The sequence below is a fragment of the Echeneis naucrates genome, chromosome 24, assembly GCF_900963305.1.
Source record: "Echeneis naucrates chromosome 24, fEcheNa1.1, whole genome shotgun sequence".
Taxonomy (NCBI): domain Eukaryota; kingdom Metazoa; phylum Chordata; class Actinopteri; order Carangiformes; family Echeneidae; genus Echeneis; species Echeneis naucrates.
In genome coordinates this window covers 12950595-12972718 of record NC_042534.1, presented here as the reverse complement: position 1 = coordinate 12972718, position 22124 = coordinate 12950595, and the positions used below count along the sequence as shown (strand labels likewise).

At 41.5% G+C, this 22124-nt stretch overlaps 3 protein-coding genes across 4 annotated transcripts in view; 1 reads left to right on the top strand and 2 right to left on the bottom strand.

Annotated features, from left to right (window-relative positions):
• The first annotated feature begins 2096 nt into the window (after window positions 1-2096).
• irak1bp1 (interleukin-1 receptor-associated kinase 1 binding protein 1) lies at window positions 2097-4756 on the top strand. Its single transcript, XM_029496367.1, has 4 exons — window positions 2097-2353; window positions 2946-3027; window positions 3126-3256; window positions 3375-4756. Exons 1-4 carry the CDS (start codon window positions 2097-2099, stop codon window positions 3634-3636), a joined length of 732 nt encoding a protein of 243 aa, XP_029352227.1. The 3' UTR covers window positions 3637-4756.
• On the bottom strand, window positions 3672-6529 carry LOC115037681 (uncharacterized). 2 transcript variants are annotated; one of them, XM_029496366.1, is made up of 7 exons: window positions 6185-6508; window positions 5847-6002; window positions 5665-5754; window positions 5372-5466; window positions 4779-4939; window positions 4580-4696; window positions 3672-4511 (listed from the first exon to the last, which is right to left on the bottom strand). In XM_029496366.1, exons 1-7 carry the CDS (start codon window positions 6322-6324, stop codon window positions 4401-4403), a joined length of 870 nt encoding a protein of 289 aa, XP_029352226.1. In that variant the 5' UTR covers window positions 6325-6508; the 3' UTR covers window positions 3672-4400. The 2 variants fall into 2 exon arrangements, with proteins under 2 accessions (XP_029352226.1, XP_029352225.1); XM_029496365.1 differs by having other exon boundaries at window positions 3672-4696; window positions 6185-6529.
• Window positions 6530-8043: 1514 nt separating this feature from the next.
• Window positions 8044-22124, bottom strand: part of phip (PHIP subunit of CUL4-Ring ligase complex) — a 32780-nt gene continuing 18699 nt past the window's right edge. Inside the window, exons 24-40 of the mRNA XM_029496205.1 lie at window positions 21422-21532; window positions 21039-21146; window positions 19285-19409; window positions 18905-18987; window positions 18639-18750; window positions 17466-17527; window positions 17167-17322; window positions 15470-15590; window positions 15243-15368; window positions 14940-15015; window positions 13972-14031; window positions 13644-13796; window positions 12926-13078; window positions 12551-12762; window positions 11855-12096; window positions 11460-11594; window positions 8044-11370 (exon numbers count right to left, since the gene is read on the bottom strand). Coding sequence (XP_029352065.1) covers window positions 10661-11370; window positions 11460-11594; window positions 11855-12096; window positions 12551-12762; window positions 12926-13078; window positions 13644-13796; window positions 13972-14031; window positions 14940-15015; window positions 15243-15368; window positions 15470-15590; window positions 17167-17322; window positions 17466-17527; window positions 18639-18750; window positions 18905-18987; window positions 19285-19409; window positions 21039-21146; window positions 21422-21532 — 2745 coding nt within the window. The 3' untranslated portion in view covers window positions 8044-10660. The remainder of the gene's footprint in view (window positions 11371-11459; window positions 11595-11854; window positions 12097-12550; window positions 12763-12925; window positions 13079-13643; window positions 13797-13971; window positions 14032-14939; window positions 15016-15242; window positions 15369-15469; window positions 15591-17166; window positions 17323-17465; window positions 17528-18638; window positions 18751-18904; window positions 18988-19284; window positions 19410-21038; window positions 21147-21421; window positions 21533-22124) is intronic.

The window sequence follows — 22124 nt, the reverse complement described above, 5'->3', positions numbered from 1 at the left end:
CCTGAACAACAAATAAGATATCAATGTTTTGCTTGTATAACAGCGGTTAACTTTTTTCGTTCATGTTATTGGAAAAACAGACTGAGCCCTTTAACACAGGTACTGCATAAAAGATGTGATCACATCATCACCATTTCTGCTTTCTCTGCAGTATTTTAAAAAGTGGTACACTGCTTGTGCAAAGTGGATAACTGCCATAAGACCCATAGACTATAAAGCCATGCAAGTCCCAGTTTCTATATCTAATTGGCTAGACTAGACTAACATAGGAAAGTGAAATCTGAATTCACTGCTTCTCAACTGAATTTGGTAAATTAGTAAGAGATGTATGTCTGCAGCACTGTACTTTTGTGCTGCTCTCATTTCATGGGCACAACCCACATACTCAGCTCTGCTGCTCATCCCACAAATGCATGTTCCTTACAAATGTGGCACCATTTAAAAGGGAAAAAACAGGCTCTCCAACGGTACAAGATTTATTGCCAAGAAGCATTGTTAAAACAAAGAAAGAATCTACCAAACACACATTTCTTTACTTTTTGTGCTAAGTTTATTATGCACCATGCATTTGGTTAATTCCAATCTCTACTGATGGAAAAGGTGGATGCAGGTACAACTACCAGTTGGTTTCTGAATGTCTATTCATACTGGTGTTCCCAAACAGAGCCAGATCTTTTTCTACCTTGAGCTCCAGCTGCTCTCAAACTAAAAGGAGAAAAACACCATCAAAAAGAAATGGTGGCACTGAAGAGTGAAGTGGACTAGTTGATACAGCTGCTGGAAACCCCCAAGGTTGAGAATCACACCAGACGGCCCTGCAAATCTCAACTTCAAGCTGGAAAGCTGGGGGGAAAACTTAAGGGCATGAAAGAGAAACAGAAAATATCTGGAAAAATGGCTGCAAAAACAGAAACACAAAAATGAAGAACTGAGTTCTGTTATGACCCAAGCACAAGAGCACCTGAAGAATAATATACTCCAAGAGCAGTAGGAAGAAAAGTCCAGTGTCCTCCAATCATGTGAACAATGTCCAGCAGAATTTCAAGCAAAGAGAGATAGACTTGGAAAACCAGCCAGCAAAACATGATTAGTTGAACTGTCCATCTGGAGCTTCTGATGGAGGAGTTCCAGAAAAAGCCGAAAAACCTTTCCCTCAGTTGGAGGTTGGGATTTTCTTCACTGAATAACAAAAACAGCAAGACAGTTTTCCAGGTTTTTTGTCACTGAGGCAATTACTTCTATAAAAATAGCTTATTGTCTACAGTATACATCTTCCATTGTGATTTAAAAGTGATTAATGAACAAAATTCTAATATAGGCAAAACCACAACTTCCCTGTCAATATTTTCCAAACAATAATGCATAAACTAAATAATAAAGAAAAAATACATGGGAATCGTTTTCCAGGGACAGAAATACATTCATTATCATTTCAGCAAATTTCCCTGTTTGATCTTGCAGATTCTAAATAATTAAAGTTTTAGTCAGTGCATGATATACCAATTAGAGAGGAAATCTTTTCTAAAATGTAAGACAACATTGGAATTGTAATAAATAACCCAAACGTTTCATTGTAAATTTATTTTTCATGTTCTTCTGATACAACCATCCAGCACTTTATGACTAATTATATTAGTTTATTAAGTTAATAAAGACATGAGTAGCAGCATATTTTTTCTTACTTCCTCCTCATTGGTCTGATGAGCACAGCATTAAAGTCGGCTGTATGAACTCCAAACAGCTTTTGTATTGCTTGAGGACAGATCACATGTTACAGTCCTCATCAGATCCCACATGAGAACATTCTGGTTTGGCCTTAAAACATAGCGTCCACATATTTTCCTGCTTCAGGTATATTACAGCAGTTTTAAGGCCCAAGAACAAGAATAATAAAGAAAAAAGAAAAATATTTAATAAGGATAGTAAAGAAAGCCAGCCGGTGTATTAGGACGACAGGAAAAGCTTTATTTATTTTACTTACTCAAAACCCATATTGCAATCCTCTGTAGTCCAGTTCTAGAAATAGCCTACAATTCCCAACGTGCACTTCGCCAATTGCTATAGCAGCGGGAATTTGGTTTTCCGGAGTTTCCGTCATGCACAGTCCGAGTCGAGTTTATGCCGCTGTGTTACCGGGCACAGGCCGGGAGTTCTCCGGTAACGTCAAGGAGCAGGTTAGCCGACAGACTGCAGCCACCCGCGGCAGGGAGCTCCATGTTACTGGGACAGCGGAGCTTTGTCGCCCGGCGGACCGAGCGTGGGTTCGGGTCACGGTGGGAAACAGCAAGGAGTCGGTCAACGAGGTGACTAACAGCGTTTCCCGGCGGCTGGACTACATCTCCCAGTCCCTCAGGTGCAGAGTGTTGGTCTTCATTAGCCTGACGTTAGCTTACTGCTGTTGACCTCTGACCTAAGGAGACGGTGGTCTAAGGGCTGACAAGAGCTACTTTGTATGTATTACTTAAAAAATAAATAAAATACAGCTATAAGTTAGCTTTGGTTAAGTTATAATATATAAACGTTGACTTATTAATCCTCAGAATGGACTATTTGAGTATTGTGTTATGAACATTGCTGCATTAGTGTACGAAGTGTCATTTCAGTGTTGTATCTAGTTGTGGCATGGCTAATTCTAACAATGCAATGATGAGTGGTTCGATCTGTTACATTATGAGGTATCATTTTATTATGGGATTTCACTCAGTAATGTACTCATTTAAAGAACAGGGCCCTTATTGCAGACATACTGTATTTGAGTAGATGTATTTCCACCCCTGGTTGTAGCATTACTGAGAAGAATACTTCTAATGGTAGTTGTTGCAACAATAAAGAGCTGCAGCTGTTTCAGTGAGCAAGAAGCACTGTTAGTGTTTACTGTGCATGCTCACTTATTTTATCTTAAATGTTTTGGGGTTTTTTTTTTTACATTCATTCACTGTGTTTAGACAACATGGCATCAGTGACAAAGACACCTCAGTGAGGAAGTACCTCCACCGAGAGTCGGACCTATATCACATGGATGCAGAGGTGGAGTGTAATGCTTTAGAATACTGTTAATCTTTTATTGACCCGACAGCAAGTATGTGTGCCAAGCTGTCGCTAACCTTACGTAAATTCTCCCATAGGTCATGGTCACCTTTTCAGATTTTGACAAGATGGAGGGAGTGTGTACTGTCCTGCTGGAAAAGCTGGACAAAAGTGTCTGTGTGGGGACGCCACAGTTTTACCACAGTGCAGAATGCATGAGTCATCTAAGGTAAGAAAAAAAAAAAACAAAGATCACCTCACCCACTCCTTATGAAAGCATAGCTGCATAGACCTGGTTTTGTTTTGTTTTTTTTCCCATGATTTAGCAGTTACCTTCTCTGTTTTAGGAGGGAAGTTTGTGTATCGGCAGTTGAAAATGCTAAGCAGAAAGCCTGCGAAATCAGTCAGCTCCTGGGACAAAGCCTGGGGCCTCCCCTACTGGTCACAGAGGAGGAGACAAGGGAGTGGAAGAATGAGGATGAGGACAATGGAAGCAGAGGACAGGCAGCCGCAACCCTCTCTCTCCTTCCTCATATACCCACAGTCACTGCCTCCTCAAGGGTATCTGCCTCCTTCAGCCTCAGAGAAAGAAGCAGGAAAAAACTTTAAAGACATTACGCGCAAACTTATGAAACCAAGAGCTGAGCTTCACAATTTAAAAATTTTTATTGTGTAACTGTGGCTGATCAAAACTTATTTTTCTCTTTTTGGACTTTAGCCAAAGCAGATACATCAATAGCAAAAAAAAAATACCATTTTCAAATAAATTTGATCATTTTCAGTATTTCCAATTAACATGCCAGCCACTCAAGTCTGTCTTTATAGACAAACACACGAAATAAAACAGTGAAATAGGTTAAATTCAACATTTTCATTCTACTGCTTATCAGTTTCCAGGTCGCAGTGGGTCTGGCGCCAATCCCAGCTCACATTGGGCGAGGGCAGGGTACACGCTGGACAGGTCACCAATCCAACACACAGAGACAGACAGACCAACAACCACTCACGTTCAGACCTATAGACAATTTAAAGACACCAATTAACCTAAACATTCATGTCTTTGCACGTGAGAACGCAAGCACCTGGAGAACATGCAAACCACGCAAAAAGGCACCAGGCCCAGGAACTAAACCCAACAGCGCTAACCACTGCCTGAATTTAACATCTTCAAATTATACATAAAATTAATGTGCATTTTGATTATTGCAAAGAAACAAAGGGTGGGCAGTTCATAAGTCTTCAACAGAGAATGATTTAATTTCCTGGTCTCCAGTCACGAGTGATTTGATGATCTTGATCTGCACTTGGCCACAGACAACCATGGTAAGAAGAAAATGAAACTGTCAGTTGGATGCATCTTTGAGACCAAATTGTCAGGCATCATTGATCTCATCTTCAGGAAAGAGCTCTCTGAGCCAGGGCTGCATGACAAACCGCTCCCCATCAAAATGTGTGAAGTAATGCTCCAGGGTAGGAATGTCCGGCTAAAAACATCCAACAGTGAGTCCAGAACATATTGAGTGTGTCTATGTACCAATTTTCCAGTACTTACCCTCATTCCAGTGATGCGCTCCAGTTGTGTCTGAGGCAAATATGCGACTAAGAGAGAAGAGGGTCCAGGCCCACTGAATAGTACCTTATAATGCGGGGTTCTTTCTGCTGTAACTCCCTAAATATACACAAACAGTTCTGAACTAGAGACATGCAAATTTGTGAAACTTTATTACAGAGAAGAAGTTGTGGGTGCTAACCTCAGAGCTGGAATACATCTTGTTGATCCACTCTTGAGGGGCTTTAAGTTCAGGGTCCCAGCTCACTACTACACCAACCATATTCCCCTTCCGCTCTAGCACCACCTCTCCAACTCGTAGAAACACATATGGAGGACGGGGGCTGCGCACTGTCTTGGATGCTGCAGGAATGAGGAAGAACCAGTCAAGTTGAACAAATTCAACAACAATATTCTAATATTCATTATGTTGCAAACATTTCATGATATGTTGGACAGAATAAGATAATTTTTTGCAATTAAATAAGCAATGACTGAAAATTACAAACTATGGAAGGACATTCTACTTAACTTGAACACAATTCAGCGTATTTGGCACATTAAGACCGAATTGCGTACTTGCTGAAGCTCAGTTCAGGCATATAAAAAGGTCAAGAAAGGAATAAATGCAGATTCGGGGAATCTGCTGTAAAGGAATTAAAACTAAAAGCAGGTTGATTTCAAAATAAAATGCATACATAGTTTGCCCCTTTAATTAAATGACAAAATAAATGGGCTCAATGTGATTTTATATTTACAGAGATATTCTTTGTGATTGCTTTTCCAGACACAAACCTCCAAAGAAGCCCAGGTCATTGTCATAAAGCATGGTCTCTACTGGAGGCAACATGTGTGCCTGTTCCTCTCCCTGGCCCAAACCCACCAGAGACCTTTAGAAAGCAGAAATAGTTCATCTCTACACACACACAAATGTGGATTTTTCTCTGATAAGAATCGAAAACATTACAAGCAGAGAGAACTCCAGCTTCAAAGAAACGGATTATGCAAATAATGATGGAGCCATTAAAAAAATGAAATCACAGCACAGGCCTGAGCCTACAGAGCAGCTGCTGTGGGGTCACTCTCACATGGCATGGCTCATCTGCTGGTTTGCCCAGGTCGTCCATGCAGTGCTGTTGAGGTATGAGCTTCTCCACTCCTTCCAAATCCTCAGCATCCTGAAACATCACGGTTACTGACTGAAAACACCGCACCCGTCTCTCTCTTTAAAAAGACTGGCTCCTGTGACAGAGAAGTGAGGGGCACCCACCGTGTGGTGGCGTGGTAGCGCTGCGCGGCGCTGGCGCCGCTCCACCGGGTGAGGAGGTACTGCGCGGGCACGGCGGACAGCAGCAGCACGAGCTGCAGCACCGCGGGGCCTGTCAGCCGGGGCATGGCAGTCAGCTGTGATCCTCTCACTTCCTCCCTGTGAACACACTTCTGGGCTGAATGCCTTTGTTGTTTACTTGTTCGGCCTGATGTTTGTGTGCGTCAACCGCAACTTATAGAAAGTTAAAGCGTGATAAACTACACATGCTGATAAAAAGAGAAGCCAGTTGAATGATTTCAGTTCCAGAAGTCATTAATGTCAGTAATCGCGGCTCTTACCTCGTGTTAAACTCCTCAGTATTTCCCCCCCAACTACCTTCCGCACATTGCGGCTGTCGGGCCTGTTTGTGCCAGGACAGCAGAGCGAAGTGACACAGTTTCACTTCTGTTGTATTTACATAAAGCGGTGGCTCTTCCATGCCGCCGCAGCCACCTGTGTATTTACATTCTCGTCCAAATCACCAAACAGGCTGTCTGTCCAATCACCTCAGCCCACGGATGGACCGGCCGACCTTTAGAGACGCGCCACGTCAGGGGAGCGCCCGGGCCGGCTCACTCCGGAGGAACCAGGAAGGAGGGTCGATCAGACAGCATGACGTGTGAACGCTCTCAACTCAACTTCATTCACGCGTTTCTCTTCCTCAGCAGTATTATGAGCTTCGTGTGCCTTCTTTCCTTTAACAAGCACAAACATATCATCCCGCAAGTCATTTTATTAAAAAAACAAAACAAAAACGAAACACAAATCTTTAACTGTTTGAACAAAATGATGATGCTGTTTAAAAAAAAAATAATAATAAAAATGAACCCAAAAATGAATAGGAAGTAAAAGTGGATATGGAAACACAACTGTTTATTTACTTAAAATATTGGTGTTAACTAACAGGACAGCAGTACTCCCCTACACATACATTCTAGCTTTATGCTTCTTTTTTGCATGAATAGTTTTTTATATAAAAAGTATCCAAACTAACAAAGACATCGTCTTTAATCAGCGCACAGAAAACAGACCCCCTCCCCCTTCCCTTTTTCATTCTTTTCTTTCCCCATCCCATGCCCCATTAAAATGTAAAAACAAACAATCCTTCCTGGTGGCTCACATGCAGCCACTTCACACACACACACACGCTGTGACCTTTAACCCCTGACCTCCAACTCTATGACGCCTGGTCAGAGGCCACAGACAGCAGAACTGTGCCACAGATTAGCACAGGCCTGCGGAAAATGAATGCATGTGTCCATGAGCATCAAAATGCAGCACAGGTTGTGTAAAGTAAGAGGGCTGATCTGATCTGCTGAGTCAAGATGGAGAGCACTGAAACTTAAACATTATGAGGTCCACATGTGAAACACGACAGACAGGACAGGCCAGACAGTTGTGATTGATTTGTTTTAAAAGATAGTAAGTTCCAATACCAACTCTAGCTCATAACCAATAGGCTGCTTTTAAGGCAGCTATGAAGTGATTGCAGGCTGCAACTAACATGGTGAAGGTAACCTGACCAGCAAAGCTCAATTAGCTCTTTTACTTTGACAGATTTAAAAAAAAGCAGGCCAAGGAGTCCATTAGAGGGGAGGTTACCTAATTCCTAATATCGTTGTAAATATCCTGCAAATATTTGTTTTTTTCAAGTGTTATATTTAGATGGCTCATATGAACACATTGAAAAATTAATTTCAGGTTTAGAAATAAAATATTCATTCATCTTCGACCGCTTATCAGTTTCCGGGTCATGGAGGGTGCTGGAGCCAATCCCGGCTCACACTGGGTGAGGGCAGTCCATCACAGGACCAACACACAGAGACAGACAGACCAACAACCACTCACACTCTCACTCAGACCTACGGACAATTTAGAGTCACCAATGAACCCAAACATGCATTTCTTTGGATGGTGGGAGGAAACCCGTGCAGGCACAGGGAGAGTATGCTGATTCTGCACAGAAAGGCCCCAGGCCGGGAACCCAACCTGCAACCTTCTTTTTGAGGGGCAATAGCGCTAACCACTATGCTGCCATGCTGCCCGGTCTTAAAACTTTGCTGTCAAAATGTATTCATCATGATAATATCTGCATATATGTAAATGTGATTGTTGGTGACTGAGACAGAACAAAATCCAGAATCGTTATGTGCCTATGAAGAGTTGATAGGTCAATTTTATGAATGAAAGTCATCAACAAACACTTAATACCAACAAAATTGCTGCCCACAAAATAAATACATTCATGGGCAAAATTGAAAAAGTCTTATTTTGAGCAAACGAATCCCAATAATAAGATTTACTTTGATGTCAACAGAAACTCAGTTTGGAATAAAACTCTTCATATACACAATATGAACAAAGCATTTGTGAAACCTTGAATAAATGTGTAAATTGCGTTCTTAGAGAACTGCAGCAGAGAATAAAACAGTATTCCAACAGCATGACTCCACAGATCTAGCCACAGAAACACTGTCCTATGTGGCAGGAACACAGACAGAAAATATTTGACACACTTATATGTGAAGGAGCGCAACACACTCACTGTGGAGACTGTAAAACTAAGCTAAAATAAACACATTCAAAAGCCATGTCCTCAAACTTCAGTGCCCAAAGACAGAATTTGGCAGACTTATTTATAACAAAAACAAAAAAAAAATAATAGGCAATTGAGCTATATAGGTTGAATAATGTGTGACAAGGAAGACCTATGAGATGAATATGTATATCGACACTATCATTCAATGCTTCCCAGTCAACCCCACAAGTGTAGGTTTGGCATTCACTTGCTCTGTGCTGGGGTAAAAACAGAAACATGTCTAAAGGGGAGACAACCATCTTTACATGTTCTGTCCTCCAGGTGTGTGTACAGAGAGAGAGAGACAATATTTTTTTCCTGTCAGGCTTTTAATTTTTCTGACTATTCTCGCTTTCCAAAGCCTTCCCTGTGAGCCTGTCGGGTCCTGTCCAGTCCCCTGAGCCCAGCAATGAGCAGAACGAGGAAGTCCAAAACAAAAACAAAAACAAAAGGCCCCAAAAAGTGAAACTGAGAGTATTATGCCAGAGTAGCAAAGGCACACAATCAGAAAGATGAATGTAAGACTAGTCTCTCTCTCTCTTTCTCCATCCAAATTCTGTCCAATCCAGTTTGATCTGGCCCCGTCCTGTTTCCTTCAGGCATGAGAAAGTGCTAGAACATGCGAGACAGAACTGTATGTGTCTGTGTGTGTGCGTGCGTACGCATGTGTGTGGTCACTATAGAAACATATCAACATTTAAAAAGCTCATTTTTATGTTAACAATTTTTAAAATACACAGTACTCCCTACAACTGCATTGATAATCTGTCTGTGGTAAGTGCATCTCAAAGCTAGTCACCCAAAGCTCCACTTCCTGTACCTTAGGTATAAACTGACGATAGGTTGGTTATAGGATAATATATTGACATGAATAATGGTATGCTTACAACAACAGTAAAGTCTTTTTTCACCTGTTATAAATACATTTCTTTGAGAGTTTTCACAATGATCAAACTGTATGCCACTGTTTGTACGCTGAAAGTGAATGACACGCTTCATTGTGTTGTAAAAACACGCACACTCCTTCAATTGCACACTCACATAGTCACAACTAAAGTTCGTACACATTCAGGCACAAGTACTTTGCAGGGTAGATGCCAAGCACGCTTATACACACGTGCACACTCACGCACGCACGCACGCACGCACGCACACACACACACACACACACACACACACACACACACACACATGCCAAAGACATAAAGGCACAAGGTATTGCTAATTTTGAGGATGCATTGAAACATGATCTATTTAAACATATAAATGACCCCTTTCGTTCTACAGCTTCTAAAAAAAGATGCTTCCTCGTTCTATTTGACATGCAAAAAGAAAAAAAACCCACACATCCACACACTCCCACACATACAGCAATAGTAAACAAACCCCACTGAACTACAGTACCTACAAAGGTACACCTTTTGGTATTTTAGCGCAGACAGACACGCTCAGGTGTAAGACTTGCAAAACACAGAGCCGATCATTACGTACAAATCTTAGAAAAAGCTAAGAGAGGGTTGTATAAAAAAAGAGCAGGAACAATGAAGATGGGGTGAAGGATGCTGTCAGGCCAGTGGTCTGTATTCCATCACAGACCTAACAATTTTAACTCAGTGGGCGTCTTTGACCAACCCAGCAGAGGCATTTTAAAAGTTCTCTGAAAAAAGAAGTGTGATAAGATGTATCCAGCTCTTGTCGTGACTTTTTCAAGTACTAAATCACTGTTAATGTTTCACCCAGTCTAACACCAACAGTGTTTAAGGTCAGACAGAGGTGAAGAGTGGTTCACTGGACAAGAGCGAGTCACAAGACCACCAACACAGGAGTCAGCAAGTGTCCATCGGATCCAACATGGACCAATAATGTTAGAGGAGTTGGAACAAATGAACATGCGTTGTTTGAAAGCCACTGGTTGCCGTAGTGATGTGCTTCCTGGGCCGAGAAAGAAGAGGATTTGACACGTAACTGCACTGCTGTGTCTCTCCATAACCACAGCTTCAAATAGCAGCAGATGAACCAGCGGCAACCTGGACCCACACAGAGTAACGCACATAAATGCATAACACAACAAGCACGATTTGCCAAACTTAGCCCCCTTCTCCTCCAACGCATAGATCAAGAAATCTAAATCTTCAAAGATTTCTTCTCTGTTCAAAGAGTCAGGCTCCTCCTCCGTACATCCTGTGTATCTGCTCTGTTACCAGCCTATAAGGTTGGCTTTGGCCTTTTCTGTCAGCTTGCGCACACGCCCCTTTGAGGAGGTACCAAAGGTAATTGACGAGTCCTCAAACAGCAGCTGCCTCTGCTCCTCCTCAGAGTCCTCTTCCATGTACCAGGCTGACCGTCGCCCCTGGTTGCGTGTGCGCATGGACCCTCCGGCCTCGTCCCCTGCCTCTTCCTTCAGAGACTCCTTACGATTGGGTCGCTGGGGAGCCGTGTGCGGAGGAGGGGTGACCTCCTCGTTGCCTCTCCTGCTACTCCTCCTCAGAGGTGAAGGCTCAGGCGACTCAGCAGGAGGAGTGGATTCTTCAGTCCTTATCACTCGGGGCCGACCACGCCGTCTAGGCGTCGATGTCAAACCAGAGTCCGACAACACAGATGTTTCCTGCGCAGAGGACATCCCGCCTTCATCGCCAGTGGATTGGTCGAGCTCTTCATCGGGGGTAGAACTTCTGCGGTTACTGCTCCTTCTCATCTCTTCCAGTTCCTGCTTGCTCTTCCTGCCTCTCTTCTTGCCAGGCGGGCGACCTCTGGGTCTCGAAGGGCTCACTGGAGTCGTGACTTCTGGGGGACTGACTGGTGGGTCTATTCTGGATTTTCGTCCTCTTCTTCCCATGCCCAGAGTCATATGACTGCTGTGGCCATTTAAGTGGACAGTGCTCTGAGATGAAGGGCTGGCAGGACGGCCTAAGATTCACATAACAAAACATCAGTATCTGGCAGGTGATAATATATATAAAACATTAGCATTACAACTAATCAACACCCACTCTTACCAGGTGTGTGCCGTACAGGAGTCCTGAGTTTCCGCCGGGTGCTACCTTCTACAGTTGGAGAGGGCATCGCCTTTTCAAGAACTGATGGTGATGAAGTTGACAAAGAATTATGAGCCCTCAGCGAACGGGTAGACTCTGAAGATGGCAAAGAGATACACAAAAACTTAAGCATATTTGCAGAACATGCTGTGATGAACTCACACAATCTTGACCACTTGTGTTTTATCCAGCTGAAAAATAAGCTCCATATTTAGCATGCAGACATGAGAGTGATGTTGTGCTTCTCATCCTCTCTCATCAAGAAAAGGAACTAGGGGCATTTCTCAACATGTGAAGCTACACCTTTAAAATAAAAAAATGTCAAAGTATTGCTTTACATGTGCAACAAGTCTCACCTGCTGTGCTCTGTGTGCTGCTTGTGGTATTATGTGAGGAGGATGAGGCAGGTGGTGAATGTGCAGAATGTCTTGCTGCACTTCGCGTTCGCCCTGCTGCTGGTGTGTCCGCCTTCCCGTTCACCAGCTGTGGGGGCTGTTTCAGGGGGACACTGTGTCTCTGAGAGGAGGGTCGTGAGGGAGCTGGTGATGGCTCCCTTTTTGTGGCTGCCCTTGATGATACACGTCTCTTTCTCTCTGGGCTAGAGGAACAGCATAGGAAGAACAAACCCAAAACATCAAACTGAATGCACGATGAGAGCTCATTCATTCATTCATTCATTCATTCATTCATCTTCAACTCCAATTCCATTTCCGGGTCATGGAGGGAGCTGGAGCCAATGCCAGCTCACACTGGGCGAGAGTGGGGTCACCCTGGACAGGTCACCAGTCCATCACAGGCCCAACACACAGAGACACACAACCACTCACACTCGCACTCACATACAGACAATTTAGAGTCACCAGTTAACCCAAACATGATGTCTTTGGATGGTGGGAGGAAACCCACGCAGGCACGGGGAGAACAGGCAGAGTCCACACAGAAACAAGAACCTGCGACCTTCTTGTTGTGAGTGCTAACCACTATGCCGCTGTGCTGCCCACCAGAGCTACAAACTCTAAAATAAAAAAATGGAAATAAGTCTTTCCTTCTACCTTGATGCAGTGCTGCTTGCGGGAGACTCACTCCTCCTCCTCCTCCTCTTCATGGCGTGCCGTGTCTGTCTGTCCGTAGTGTGTCGCGTCTGTCTGTCTGTGCCCTGTCTATTGAGTTTATCTGTCAGGCCATGGATGGCCTTGTAGTCAGCCAAGATGGAGCTGACGTGCTCCTCAAACAGCGCTGAAAGCCTCAGACTCATACTGTAGATCTGGAGCAACAAAAAAGGATGAACTAAAATCAGCTACTGTTAAAAAGCGATGGCTAATTTCCGGATTATTTTCAAATCCATCAAATTCCAAATACTGGATACAATATAGTCAATATTGCTGTTTGTTTCAGCAAGTGTGTGTGTTTGTCCATGCATGTCTCACCCGAGACTTCTTACTGGGCGTGTAAGCTTTGGAATTGCTGAAAATGAGCCTGACATCTTTGCAGAGCTCAATGGGAGACTGGTACTTTCCTTCTGTCAGCGTGTTGAGAACAGTTCCAAAGTCCATTGGAGAGTCGACTATTTGCAGGTAATCCTGGGAGAAGACGGGAGGAAAGTTGGGACATTTCAATTACCGCTTTGTAAAGATGTGAACAGAATGTGGAATACACAAGAAGAAGACAGAGTCAGAGAGGACAGGGAAGTAAGAGATTTGGGGGATTTGAGGTTTCATTTAGAGTGGACTGGACTTTACTAAAGTGGAAAAAACCAGATTCAACATTACAGAATCCCACTCCTCTTCTGCTACCAAGAGAACTGTAGCCAACTGAAGCCGCAAGTGTTCACATTGTTTTTCTTTCACAACCTGCACATCCATTCAATTTGGTCTTCATTTCAGATGCTGAATGAAGAGGCTTGATCTTCAGATCAAACAGTTCCCTCACCTCAAACACCACTCCTCATGTAATTGAATTGTAGCCACTCAGGTCTCAGACAGACTTTGCAGAAAAACTCAAGGACCTAATGCAAATCAATGTGAGACTGGTGGAAATTCACAACCAGCCAAACTGAAACCAGAAGATTGGTTTGTGTCTGATGAGGTAGAGTTCAAACATGTGCACCATATGTGATAAAGAAAGTAAGACTTGTTGCATGTGTACCGGGTACTCTTGAAGGTCCACGGGTTCCCTGAAAGGCTCAGAGTCTTCACACTGAAAGATCAGGTCGAGCAGCTCCTTGCAGCGCCCCCGCCATGCATGAGGATCGTACAAAGGAGGTCGGGTTCGCAGCTGCCGCTGCATAGGCCGACGTCCCTACGCAAAAAGTGACAAAACACTGTAAGTAACTCGTACTTGATAATACAGCACAGCCTGCGCTTTCTTTAAAGCTGGTTTATGTGACACTGCAGTAGCTTTTCATGTGAAAGGAGACATGTTAGAGGGTTAGGGTTAACGTATGGGAACAAAATTCTGCAGTGAGACATGCTACCTTGTGGTTTCGTGTAGATGTTCCAGGAGTATTAGTATCTTCGTCATCCTCCTCTTCATCCTAAATAGGAAGAGGGAAGGGAATTATAAGTCTAATGCATTTTTTACTGTTTCAACTACCAGCTACCTTTCAAGTGTAAGCTTTCATGCATTATGAACTCTTTGAGCTGCTAAACTAGATTTATTGAAAGCACATATTAGATAGTTTCACTGCTCCGCCCCACAGAGCTAAAAAACAATAAATACATGTTGGCTCAAAACTGAGTAAAGACTAGAAAGTGATGTTTTGACCTAATTTTTCCACAAGTCCTCATACCTCCACAATTCCAGTGAAAGTACTTTACATTTACTACAAAATAAATATTGGCACAAAAAGCTAATGGAAGTTCTAAAATTCAATCTAAGCCATATCAAGCAGGAGCTAGCTACCCTTAGCCAAAGCAAAAATCAGTTTATTTTCTAAGCACTGTCGTTTTCCATCTGAAAAATGAATGCATTCGATTAAAACACATTTTGGTAGTGATTTTTTATAACACAGAACTAAAAAGAATTTTGGCACAAATATAACTAGTTTGCCAGAAAAGAGCACTGACTGCCATCTGTTGACAAATGGTATTCATGTCGTCTAATTTAGCTAGATTAAAATTCACAAAAAAGGGGACATTTGTGCCACATATTTGATATCTGTTACACAGTTGAAAACTTTAGGCCCTTTATTCTCAGTTTTGCAATGACTGCTCCGCTAATGTGGGGCAGCGACAGAGTTTTGACAGTTATTACAGGTAATCAAAACTTTTGTGGAAACTTTTATGCATTAAGCATTTCAACTTGGCTGCTTCTCAAGGAAGTTATTAGGACATTTGTTTAAAGGATGGGACTTTTTTAAATTGAAAACACACAACACCTTCCAGAAATAATACTCCATTTAGAAATCTTGTCAGCGATGGTTATATATATATAAAAACATACCTCATCTTCTGAATCAGAGAAAGTTGCCTTCTTCATTGTTTTGTAGAGGGGCATGAGGTCCGTCAGACTTTGGTCCCTGAGAGAGATGAGACAGCGCAAATTAATTCATGTGAAAGTACAAAAGTTGTGAGATGTTTAACATGGAAAGATAGAAATTTGTTGTTTCAAATAGCCATAACAAAAATTAAATACATGTTTAAATGACCAAATTTAAGCATTTAATTTCAACTGACGTAAGCTCTGTAACTAAATACCAACTCACAAGGTTTTAAATCAGTGGGACTACATATTTAAGACACTCACTTTATAAACTGCAGCATGAGGTCAGAGACAAACTTGGCAGTAGTGACGATGAATGATCCGGGCTCATTGAAAGTTTGAGCGTTGTGTTCAATGTAACGAACCTCCCACATCAGAGAGGACAGTCGTCTGAAAAGAAAATACACATTTATGAATTTATTTGTTTCAAGTTCACACATTCTGTATCATCTGCCAACTGCGTTACTCAAACACAGCCGGATAGTAGTTACCTGTAGAAGCGGTTCACCAGCCTTTGCCGTATAGTGCTGAGGTCAGTGATGTAGGCCACTACAGTGCAGTATGTGGGGTAAGCCTGTAGGTCCACTGGAAAGGCAAAAGGAGCTGCCACATCTGAGCGGAGAGTTTTGTCAGCAGAGAGAAGTTAAAATAGGATTATAACTGGCACAAATCAGCTGCAACAAGTGAAGCTTTTAGTACCATGTAAAAAACTACATCAGTTTTTAGATGACCAAGAAAAAGGAGAATTTGTCATCTTGTGTTGAGCCTCAACAAGAAAATGGCATAAAATAACTTACATGTATTTATATTTTAAGATAAATTCTAATTAGCCATAGTTGATATGCATATGCCAACAAATAAAAACAGATCCATAACATCTATACCCATAATTAAACTCCCAATACACAACGCAACCAATACATCTCTAAACCTATGTAACCCATATTAGCGCCCTATTTAATAAATGCATTTGAAAACCTAGAAAAGAAAACTTTTACAACTCAATGCAACTCATTCTGCCAATCAACAAAAACAAAGCACAAATAATTACATGAGATGAAATAGCTCCTTGTATCTATTTCTCATATTTAATAATTCCATAACAAATCTGAAATTCTCATAAATAAGAAATGTATCGTGCAATAAACGATTCCTTCTGTAAACAAATACCATCTTAACTTTTTTTAATATTGTTCTATTCTCTGATGTCAAGATATTTCATAATGAATTCCATGCCACCATTGTTTGATATATAACCTGTGTAGTAGTAAACTAATGATGCCTACCTGCAAAGTATTTGAGGGGGTTTTGTTATGATAATAATTCTGATAAAACCAATTAAATAATAATGCAATCTTCCTTTCACACTCCCCCAAGTTACATTATCAAGTGCAGTGAAGCTGCGGCTAACATCAGGGAGTTGAGGGTATTTAACAAATGTGGAAATCTTTACAAGAACTAGACATTACAACAGCAATATTAACTCACACATTTCTATATTTGGATTTATATTTTTTCTACCTATTCTAAATATTTCTACCTAAATTTAGACATCAGAAACTTATCTAAACAAGTCAATAACAATCCTGTTCTGTGAGCCAACTGCAGCATAAAGCGTGGGAGTAACAGGGAGGCATCTAGAAAGATTAATGCATCCATAATGTGTGCTGTGTATATTTCTGTATATAGTATCTCTCTTCTTTCTGTTTTATACTGTGCTCTTTCTTTGATTTGTAATGATATTATATTTTAATCTGTTTCTATTCTCTCTGTACATAGCAGCTGTAACAAGGAAATTTCCCCAAGTGGGATCAATAAAGTCTCATCTTATCTTTAGCGTGCTGGCTGTTGGTCCTTGTGTGTGCTGTTCCCACAGACTGCCACTAGAGGGAGCCCTCGTGTCAGCTTTTTTGCACGAGGATTGCAGTAATACAAAGCCTGCGCCTCATATGATATTACATCACTTAAGAGGAATTTGAACAAGCGCCTCACTATCTGGCTCAACCTGTTAGCAGCTTATTCCTTTTAGCATACGATCTGTGTCCCTGCTATGCTGGCCTCATGCTGATGAGCTCAGAGTGGTGACTCACATTGTGTGGAGTCATGCCTCTTTACTAGAAATGTTTCCCTTATGGCTAAACTTTACAGAAGTGGATTTTGTTTTCACAGAGGATTAATAATTTCATACCAAGTGTGCAAAGCTGGTCGATGGCTTTGATGATGCGTTCACACTCCTCTGCACGTGTGCGACAGCCCCATTCCCCGTCCAGAGGGACATACAGCAGCTCTTTCTGCTCATCCTCTACCAACGGGACACTCATGCCCAACTCTTCCGGGAATGTGGCTGCAAAAAAAAAACAACTGCAAATATTTGAAACAGGAAAAAAGAAAACAACAACAAAAAAGCCAGAATTCTACTTTTTAATAAAGAAATTGTGTGTGTGTGTGTGTCTAAGCATGTGGGTGGGTGTGTTCCACATAACCCACCATCATCAGGAATAGGCTCCATATCCCAAGGACTCATCTTCTCTGTGTCTCCATTATCCCAGCTGGGTGGGAAATAGTGCTGATATGAATCATCGACATTCATCACATTGTAGTCTCTTTGTTTGTCATTTCTTTTCTATTTCGCACAGGTGACAACCAGCATTGCAAACACTGCCATCCCTCTCCCACGTCCTAATGGGGACGTCATTGTCTTTTGAAGTTTTTCAACAGAACAAAAAATAACTCGGATGGCAAAACAAAGGGTGGTGCCAGTTAGCGTCATTGTACATATCACATTCAAACTGTCATGTGGGATACTTCTCTCAAAATTCTTGAATGATTCAATCCATGAGGTGTTTATGTGGTTAATGAGTGTTGTGAGAGGAGGTGTTGACAGCATAATCACAAGCAGCTATTTATCTATATTTGCCAGAGTTTGTCAAAATACACAAATCCCTGTTAGATGCAAAACATTTTAATGAAATGTCAGATTACATATTGTGTTGGTACAATAGTTGGATCGGTGAAAAGTCGGGTCTTAAAATCACTATGTCTTCAAAGATACTCTTTGTACTGAAACACCGCCTGCAACTCTGGATCAACTGGGAGCTGAAACAAAGTCTTCACACTTCAGTGATTCCCAAAAGTCTCTCTAAATTTCAAATGAAATTTCACAGGAATTTCAAGTCACAGATCTTGTAAAATTTTACTGTTGAAAAAATAACTTCCTTTGCAATTAAGCAAATTAGTGCTGCACGACTGCGCATAAAACAAGAATCCTGATTTGTTCACAAACAGATTATACATCTTCTGTCTATATTTCCTCTGAAACCTCTCATCCTGGTTTCATCCTATTGCATTTTATTGTGCAGTTTTAAGGAGCTGAAAACATTGCTGAAATTAACTTGCAGTGCCACAAAAATGCTATTTGTAAGATATATACTTTGACTGTCAAGACCTCAAACTGAAAATAATGTAATACTCTACTTCCTTTTCACTACCACCTGGTTTCCTTAGTTGTGTTTTTTTTTTATCTCAGCACCTCTCAGTCTCAGTGGGGTCATGGTAGTTACTGTGGTGCTCTCATTTGCTAAAAAAAATTATCAACACTTAACTGCAAGTTATATCTGATCAAACATGCAACCCTGTTGCAAAACAGTGACAATGACATACCAGACATTGTAGCACTGGAACAAGCTGTCAGGATACTGGGGCTGGTAGGGCTCCTGGCTCTCAATAGTTCCAAACCACCAGGCATCATCGATCACTGACCGAAATCTGTCACCTACAGACACCACAGGGTTATTTAGATTTTCACAGAAGAGCTGACTTTCAAAATTGAGCCAGAAAAAAGAAGTCACTTATAATTTATGTTCAAATGCTCCACATGTTTTCAATTAGTCTGAATTATTCAGACAGCATACACAAAACTGGCTGACCTATCGTCCACTGCCTCTTTCTGGCATTGTCAAACTGTTGCCGCAACACCAGGAAGTCGATTACATCCGGCATGTCGTGGTATCTACGAGGGGAACACCACAACACAACATTCAAACAACAAATCCTATACTAACAGTGCACAACAGCTCTGGAACACAGAATTTGTTTTGCGTTGAGAGTTCAACTAACACTTGTCAGAATAGATTGCTTTAGAGGAGACATTTACACTGAAAAACTGCATGGTGGCAGACAGGATATGACACACTGTAAAGCACCATGTGCCATCTTAACAAGGGTAAGCACTTAATTTTAAAAGACAAGATGTGTAATGTGCTGTACAGCTGGTAAACATCTGTCCTGCTGCAGATTTTACACTTACTTCATGGAGAAGGAGCCTCCTGTCAGTTTGCCAGTGTCAGGGTCCAGGAAGGAAAGCTTCAGACAGCACAGTGTGGGCAAGCCGACCTCATACTTGATGCCAACTATCTTCATCAGCTCCTGCTCCTGAACACAGAAAAAAAAGAACAAATGGCAGCAAAGTCATTTGTTGTCAGGGAAGATCTTTCACATGTCCTTGAACCTAAACATTATTTTCCACTGTTTAACAGTGAGTGAGAGTGAGAGCAAAGACAGATGCTTTCACATTGCTAGGTTGTTCAAATAACCCCCCACCCCAAAAAAAAAAAAAAAAAAAAAAAAAAAAAAGCTACTGGGCAGAGTGCTGCATTTCACACACTGTAGGCAACACAATCACAAAGATGCATGCTGTGCCTGCATTGCATTATGGTCTACCATCTGCACAGAATTTGGCATTTCTGCCTCTACACATGAAAAAGAAATGAAAAAATAAACCAAGTAAAGGGGCAGCACCGCACCATAGTGGTTTGGTTACTGGCCTGGGGCCTTTCGGTGTGGAGTTTGCATGTTCTCCCAGTGCCTGCATGGGTTTCATTGGTGACTCTAAATTGTCCATAGGTCAATTAGTGTGAGTGTGAGTGGTTGTTTGTATGTTGGCCCTGTGGAGGACTGGAGACCTGTCCAGGGTGTGCCTGGCCGTCGCCCAATGTGAGCTGGGATTGGCTCTGGCATTCCCTACAACCCAGAAAGTGGTAGAGGATGATGATGGACACCAAGTAAAAGTATGATCCCATAAGCTCTGCTTTTAAAATAAGTGTCTGATGGTGGTCATTTTCTTTTTCTTTCAGAGGCAGTTTCAAATACAGCACGAAACTTTGTACACTTTAGTGAAAAGGACATTTTTAGGAAAGAAAAGGGATTAAAGTGCACCTGAGAATGAAAAAGTGATAAAAAGAAAAGCCAGTAGGAATTTTGCTATTGTGGTAGTACTCTGAAGAATACAGTGAATACTAACATCACTCTAGGTTGCAGCTATGCGACTCTAAGAAGACATTGTGTCATTTTTTCATCTCAGAAATGTCAGTGGAAATATTACACAGCCACAGCTTAATGCTGGATCAAAAAAAAATCCAATATAATATGTTTGTTGCAGTTTTTCACAGTTATTTTCTTTTAATGTTTTTAAAGGACCAATATAAGAATATTATTTCACTCTAGTTCCTTACCAGGAGCAGGTGGTTTCGAGTGACACCTGACAAGAGCTTTAGCTACCATTGTTTTTATAATGCAAGATGCTTTGGTAGTACCTCGGAGCAGGGCTACATCTTAAGAGAGGAATGGAGGCTACACTGAGACTAGTTGGGGCTAGCTGGTCTGTGTGCTAATTTCATCGGCAGAGAGAAACACTGATGTTATTTTTCACCCCTGGAGAAACTCTTGGTCAGTAAATAACATTTGATTTTGAAGTTGCCATATTTCGTCTGGACTGCAATGCAAACAGCTATTAATGCTCTTGTTACTCATGTAGCAATGGCATTTCTTACAAATAGCTCCTTCAATAAATGTCTTCAACTTAAATGTCCAAGTATAGTTCCCCTGTCCAAAGCCTGTATTTTGTGACATGGCTCTATGATTTTTTATTATAGGCTTCTCCTCTGTGGTTGTGAGCCAACAAGTAAAGACACAATATAAATCTCACAAAACATGGGATGTTTCCGGAGCGCGACATCTCTCTTCAGACAGCCCTAAATGCATCTTTGTCAAACTGTTCCTTACCCGCAGCTCCATCTTGTGCCAGGGCTGCTTCTTAGGATTGATGCTGTAAATCTTTTTCTGTTTGGCCATCTCCACATAAGCTTCGTGACCCTGTCTGAAGTAGTATACCTGCAAACACACACTCAACCATTTATCATTTCAAATACATAACAGAACAGAACACCCATAACTGCGTCTTGGCTGTACAGCATGTCACTCTACTCAAAATCTTAAATTTATGGCAACAAATGTTTAGAAGTTGGGGATTCCAATAGTAGTTAGTGTACCCCTTGTTTTCCAACATGTCAAGAGCATTACAGCCCTAATCTTGTTTTTATGTAAAACGCCCGTGTTTATTTGGCACACATGTGGTGCGGCCACAGTAGCACGAACAAGTGGTGTACCTCGTCTCCCATCTGGGGTATGTAAGGACATCTCCGTGGGACTGTGTCTGTGATCCAAGCGGAGGGAAGCCACTCTTCCAGAGTCAGCCCTTGCTCCTGAAACTCTGCCCTCTAAATTACAAACAAAACAATCAATATTCAATAATGAATTCCCAGACAGGTCTTTCAAAAAATTGCATTTAAAACATTTCCTTACGTTTTTCAAATGTATGAAGATTTTGCATCTCTACAAAGTTCTACAGATAGTTCAAGATTACAATCCACCCTCAGTGTGTCTGCCTATTATTACTTGTAGAGTACAAAGGGCGTATGGTGATCACACCTGTCCAAGTCAAATAAATCACTATAAACAGAGGATTATTGCAACCAAATGTTTTTCTTTTTTCTTTAGTTCCCACGCAAATTATCTGTTATGAAGCATCAAAAGAGCCTAATCTAATATAATTTAATGATTATATGAATATAAATTAAACAAACAAGCATCTTAGCTTTCATCAAAGTGCATGTACACACAACACAACAGTAAACCTTGAACAAATAAATTAGAAAAGAGCCTCAGAACCAGACATCTTAAAGAGGTAGATTGCAGCAGTTAAAATTTTTTAACCACCATCATGAATATAATATATTAATATTATAAGACATAAAATGATAAATGCAAACCAAACGCTTGATCATGATTCTGTCACGTTGGTTCACTCTT

Coding starts and splice junctions, on each gene's coding strand:
- LOC115037681 (XM_029496365.1), bottom strand. CDS start 6,324: ATGGAAGAGCCACCGCTTTATGTAAATACAACAGAAGTGAAACTGTGT. Junction 6,003..6,184: donor ACTGAGGAGTTTAACACGAG/GTAAGAGCCGCG, acceptor GTGTGTTCACAG/GGAGGAAGTGAGAGGATCAC. Junction 5,755..5,846: donor CGCTACCACGCCACCACACG/GTGGGTGCCCCT, acceptor GTGATGTTTCAG/GATGCTGAGGATTTGGAAGG.
- irak1bp1 (XM_029496367.1), top strand. CDS start 2,097: ATGCACAGTCCGAGTCGAGTTTATGCCGCTGTGTTACCGGGCACAGGC. Junction 2,354..2,945: donor TACATCTCCCAGTCCCTCAG/GTGCAGAGTGTT, acceptor CACTGTGTTTAG/ACAACATGGCATCAGTGACA. Junction 3,257..3,374: donor GAATGCATGAGTCATCTAAG/GTAAGAAAAAAA, acceptor TCTCTGTTTTAG/GAGGGAAGTTTGTGTATCGG.